This window comes from Prosopis cineraria, unplaced genomic scaffold (genome assembly GCF_029017545.1).
Source record: "Prosopis cineraria cultivar Desert tree isolate PC_DT_omini unplaced genomic scaffold, ASM2901754v1 PC3, whole genome shotgun sequence".
NCBI lineage: Eukaryota > Viridiplantae > Streptophyta > Magnoliopsida > Fabales > Fabaceae > Prosopis > Prosopis cineraria.
In genome coordinates, this window is record NW_026555334.1 from 25,334,764 (window position 1) to 25,340,273 (window position 5,510).

At 36.3% G+C, this 5,510-nt stretch overlaps 1 protein-coding gene across 4 annotated transcripts; it reads right to left on the reverse strand.

Annotated features, from left to right (window-relative positions):
* Positions 1–422: 422 nt before the first annotated feature.
* On the reverse strand, positions 423–5,126 carry LOC129304813 (heat stress transcription factor A-4a-like). 4 transcript variants are annotated; one of them, XR_008591787.1, is made up of 4 exons: positions 4,821–5,126; positions 3,866–4,578; positions 2,635–3,690; positions 423–847 (listed from the first exon to the last, which is right to left on the reverse strand). XR_008591787.1 is itself a non-coding variant. In XM_054944618.1 (3 exons), the coding sequence occupies exons 2-3, from the start codon at positions 4,079–4,081 to the stop codon at positions 2,692–2,694; spliced, it is 1,215 nt and encodes a 404-aa protein (XP_054800593.1). In that variant the 5' UTR covers positions 4,082–4,578; positions 4,821–5,121; the 3' UTR covers positions 2,524–2,691. The 4 variants fall into 4 exon arrangements, 2 of the variants coding, with proteins under 2 accessions (XP_054800593.1, XP_054800594.1); XR_008591786.1 differs by having other exon boundaries at positions 423–853; positions 4,821–5,124; XM_054944618.1 differs by lacking the exon at positions 423–847 and having other exon boundaries at positions 2,524–3,690; positions 4,821–5,121.
* Positions 5,127–5,510: the final 384 nt, after the last annotated feature.

Sequence of the window (5,510 nt, forward strand, 5' to 3'; positions counted from 1 at the left end):
ACACGACACCAAACCACTAAACCGATTTATCATCCTAGCCGACTACACTGAAGCAGAAACACCGCCACCAAAACGACTCAACAGACAAAATAGAACGACAGAAGCTACTACTTCCACCCCATCATGGTTTATTTGGTAAAACCTGGAAGCAGTTTTAATGATCTTTTAATAACCATATATACATTCAATAATAATTACATTTCAGTATACTAAGGAAATGGAATCTATAAAAGACGAGGTTCATGCCGCCAAAAACATATATAATCCATTCCTCACTTCCTACACCAAAGGCTGAAACCTCCTTTCCAACCTTAAAAAAAAAAAAAAAAGATTATAATTTAACAGCCTTGAATATATTTCTTTTATACGCGATTATTTTAAGCAGAATGAGCACTTTTGTAGTGGTTATGCGAAGGGGTCAATTAAGTTAATCAGGAGTAATCCTTTCAGATGTCTATACACATTCTTTGAGTAGTAACTCAATGGCTCAATTACAAACCCCCTTCCACTCGGGGGCAAAAGGGCAAATAATGGATACAGAAAAAAAATCTCCCATCATCCTCAAATTTTTAATAAACTGAGCGACTAATATTATTGAGGAAGCAGACCAGCTTCTCGCGGACTAAATTTCTACAATCAAGAAATATCTACTCCGGTCTAGAAAAGACAAGGTCCAATTATCAAGTTAAGCAAAAAACCGCATCTGTTGCAAGTATGTCATCAAAAGCAATTGCCAGTTATAATATTATGCATAAGCTCAATCCAATGTACATGCGTTTCTCCTCCCCCATTTGACACTGATAGCAAGAAACAAGAGCACCCAAAACTTAAGGATAATCTGAAGTACCTGCTCCTATCAATGAAAAAAGACAGTCATAAGAGAAGCATGAAATCAGGCATTACCAACTATTTCTCGATCTATCAAAATCTTACAGCACCAAATGAGTCAGTAGTATGTCACGAACCTCCTCTTGGTTTTTTATTTTCAATTTTTGGACATTCATGACTCTCCTCTAGCGTGCATACACAACATACTGTCCAAATAGTAGAACTTATTGAAGATAATAGTTGAGGCAGAATATGGCTTTTGGAAACTGGTTGGTATATATGTTTAAGACTAATTGAAAATGGCTATGTACCAACTAAATTAATTTGACATGAGTGGTAAAAGTTCTCATTACTTAAGCAAGTGGTTGAGGGTTCAAACTTCAATTCTTATATATATACATATAGCAATTTAATTGGGAGAGGCCTACCCATTGTTTTCAGTACCTCAGTACAGATATTCTCTATGCTTGGCGGAGTCTACTCCTCAAACTCATCAAAAAAAGAAAAGAAAGAAAATGGCTCCGTTGTGCACGGGACAGCAAAATAGTTCCATGATTAAATAAGCAATTGAATTTGAAAGGCTAAAAAGTTAAAAGGTCCATATATACAGAAAACATAACATCAGTTAGAGGAGGAAGCCAGGAACCAGATTTCTTTTCCTTTTTCCTTTTCTTTTAGAAAAGTTGACAAAAACCATTCGCATATATCATATACCTAACTCCTGTGATCTTGCAGTTAAAGTAGTCGTAAGCTCTCTATCTCTCTCCCTCTCTCCCCACATGCATAAGGGTGGGAAATGCTTTTGTTTTCTCTTCATCATCATCATCATCATCATCATGATGTATGATAAAAAGCACAATCATGTAAGCATGTGTTTCAACCGTTGGAGATTCTTGCAATAGGTTTTGTTATTTTAATTACATAAGGACCAAAATAATAGACTGATATTTTCAATGCACAAATACTTTCTTTAAAGAAAAATAATACCATATCATATCCAACTCTAGCATGTGGAATGTAGTGGATTTCATCACAAGGTAAAAAAAGCCTATGAAAATTAATGAATGAAGAATACATGTTCAGAATATCTTGTATCTTCCAAATGAAAAAAATCCCATAATTAGCGATCTCTGGTTATCTAATTGTGATATTCTGTCTCAGACACATGAAATCCACAGCCTTTTTCGCTCTTTCTGTAAACGAACATGCTCATGCATAGTCTCTAAATACTGATGGCATTGAAAAGTAAAAGCAGTTGACAAAAACTACTGCTTCTCAACCTTAATCCCAATTATGGGAGATTCACCAAATTCCCCCTTCAAAAGTAATAAGATATACATCATATATTATTTTTTCCACTTGCTTAAAGTCTATTCAAAATTCACTCATACCACTTTTAATTAAATCCAAACAAGATTTTTTACTACACTTCCTCCTGCCTACAATTATAGTAAAGTTCAGCCAAAGCTCCATACAGGACTTGTCAAGACTCAAGACACACCATTAGATCCCTTCCCTCATGACTCCTGACAACTACAAGTTATCATTACCATTTATCACCTTGGGTTGAAATTGAAGGTCATCAGGTAGTTATATTCACCATATGGTTATGTAACACAAGGACAGGATCATAGAGAAAATTCAAAATGCAAATGCTCATACCAACATCACAGTTCAGGAAAGGTTTAGGCAAAGTAGAACAAAAAAATAGACTACTCATACCTTAAAATCACCCAAACATTGGAGGACACAGCATCCAACTACAAATAGGGAGTAAGAAATTATTGCTGAGAAAACAGTTCATACCTAAATTTTACAAGTGAATGTAGGGCATCGCATGCTAAATGGATTAACCATCCACTATTAAGTTTTCTCTGTTTGACTAAGATGCCCCATCTGTTCTGAAAGGTTATTTACATCGCTCACACTCCACCAAAGTTTAGTCCGGTCACTAGTTTTTCCTTCATTTTTTCTGCTATCAGAATCTTTTCGTTCTGACTGTACTTCCTGTGTTTCTGAGGAACCAGGATTCTCTGTCAAGAACTGTTCCCAGAATACATCATTAACGCCTGCTGCTATAGTGGTTGTTCCCACAGGTTTTTCTTTTGATGAAGCAGGATCAGAAACAGTAGCTCCAGCTGGCTCAGAGTTCATGTCAATTCCAGGTGATGTAGGGTGAAGTTCGTCATCAGGTTGCATACAAGAGATAGCAGGACTATCAACACAACTTGTAGATTCATCGAGATTCATATTTGAATGGCTATGAACAAAGGAATCACTAAAATCATGAGCAATGTTCTCCCAAAATAGCAGTAATGACTCCAGCTGTTCCAGTCTCTCCACAGTTGATGACAGAACAGAAGTTATATCTGCATTATCTCTTGGTATCACAGACGAAGTTTCAGTAGCGTCTTCGATGACAGCTTCATCACGAAAGTAACCACCTCTTGGCAACCTTCGTTTTCTATACAGGGATTCTGACAATTGCAAGAGATTTGAGGCAGTTCCAGGTTTCTGCAACACTTTAGAAACAGAAGAGAGCATCTTTTGTTGCTTCCTTCCCAACTTTTCCAATCTCTCCTTTGAGCATCCTATTTTAATCTCATTTACTTGCCACTCCTGTTCATGTTTCTCTAACTCAAGACAAAGTTGTTCGTTTTCATGTTTCAGCCTCTCTATTTTGCCTCTCAAACTCTGTCTTTCTGATTCTGTTAATGGAGCGCTTCCTTGTCCTTGGAGACTCTGTAAAGAATGGCTGTGAACTGGCTTTCGTCTATGTATATTCTTCAAAAGATGCGGTTGACCTCTTATGAAATCATCATTTGCAAATTCCCATTGTTCTGGATCAACTTTTCTAAAACCCTGTTCAAATAGAGATCATTAGTTCATTACTACGTTTAAGCAACAAAAGTAGAAGGGAGAATTAAAAGCAAAACAGGTGGTGGCATCACCAGTATACAACAACAACAACAACAAGCCTTTATCCCACATATGTGTTGAGCTTGGCATCACCAGTATAAAGATTAAATTTGCTTACATATGTGTTGAGCTGTCTGATGAAACTAGAGAAGTTATTGTGCTTAAAGAATCTTGGTAGCAACTCACTTGCAAATTCTGGCGGATTCCATACTATGAAACTTCTGTTAGTGGCACTCCAGGAAACAATCGAATCTGAGGAACGATCATCCACCATCTCATAAGTCTTCGTCAGGAAAGGAGGCAGAGTGCTAGAACTGCCCTGAGGTTCATCCATCACTAGGAACAAAACTCCCACCTCAACAACAAACCTCAGGCTCCCAAGCTCAAAATTCAAAAGTTGTTTTACGATCAATTCAAATCCCCAAATTGTCAAAATAAGTGAATGCTCAATCCATTCTTACATACAGGACCATCCCAGAAATACAGTGGAAGATATTATTAACTTCTTTGTCAAATCTGTCCAAGACAGCAAAAATAATTTTGCACCCTCGAGAGAATAAGCCAAGCTGGATTTGACAAAGTTCAACTTCTGCTCAATTATATAAATGACCAATAACAGCAAAACTTGCGTTCTTGTTCCCGGAAGAGATTATTTACAAAAATTCCTTTGTGAATTTTGCAATTTAATCTAAGAAGTCCCTCCCACTAACCAAAAGTTACCTCAAGCTGAACAAAGAATTACGCCTGAAAGCGAGTCTTTTTCACACAGTCTCTATTTCCGTCGAAAGCGTAACCCCCCAGAAAAGTTGTCAGCGCTTGTGTCAGCGCCACCTATATGCGCCAAAATAAGTACAAAGTTCACTTTCTATCGATACTTGTTGCATACAGCTCAATCAATTGTGACCAATCTTCCAACAGTACCAAAGGTTGATTTTTTTCGCAAAGGAAATTGATTTTCTGGTTTGAAATTGAAACAGAAACAAGCTTGCGGCCAAAGAAACAATGATTGAATGATAAAATCCAATTGAAAATAAAATATAAAAATAAAAATATCACTGTTTGAGGTTTTGCACCTCGGAAATGACGGAGTCGCCGAGGTTGAAGCGGCAGAGAAATACAGGTTTCTTTCGTTTCGCTTCGGACTTTCGGTATCCTCTGTCGATGAAGGGCGTTCAGAATCTTCGGCTCGGGTTTAGCTTGCAAATAAACAAATAACAAAATAAAAAGAGAACAAAGTTCTAGTGCCTTTTGACTCTTTGAACCTGGACATGTCAAAGTCAAATATTCAGATTTCAGACATTAGGAATTTGACTGCATGACTGGAAATGGATGAATTATTATTATTATTTTTCCAAATAAAGCGCATAAAAAAGGCAATTTCATGAGAAAATTACCCGCCTTGTAGAAGTACACAGAATTTCTTACTCACAGAAGGAAGGAACATTGGTGAACCGTTTTGTGAAGCAAGCAATTGTACTCCCCTCCATTTCTTATTATATGTCACTTTTGTTAATATATATATATATATATATATGCGCTTATATTTTAATGTTATTTTAAAAGTTCAATACAATATTAATTGTTATCCTGTCAATTATACCTTCATATATGATTGGGGCATAATTTTGAAAAAGGACTACTAAGCAAGAGTATATTAGGAAGGTTAGGAAGAAGATTAACACATTAATTATATTTCTTAATTTTTATATATAAACCTTAAACAACATATAAAAGAAACGGAGGAAGTGTTATTATATATAAAG

Coding starts and splice junctions, on each gene's coding strand:
- LOC129304813 (XM_054944618.1), bottom strand. CDS start 4,081: ATGGATGAACCTCAGGGCAGTTCTAGCACTCTGCCTCCTTTCCTGACG. Junction 3,691..3,865: donor TCAGACAGCTCAACACATAT/GTAAGCAAATTT, acceptor CTATTTGAACAG/GGTTTTAGAAAAGTTGATCC.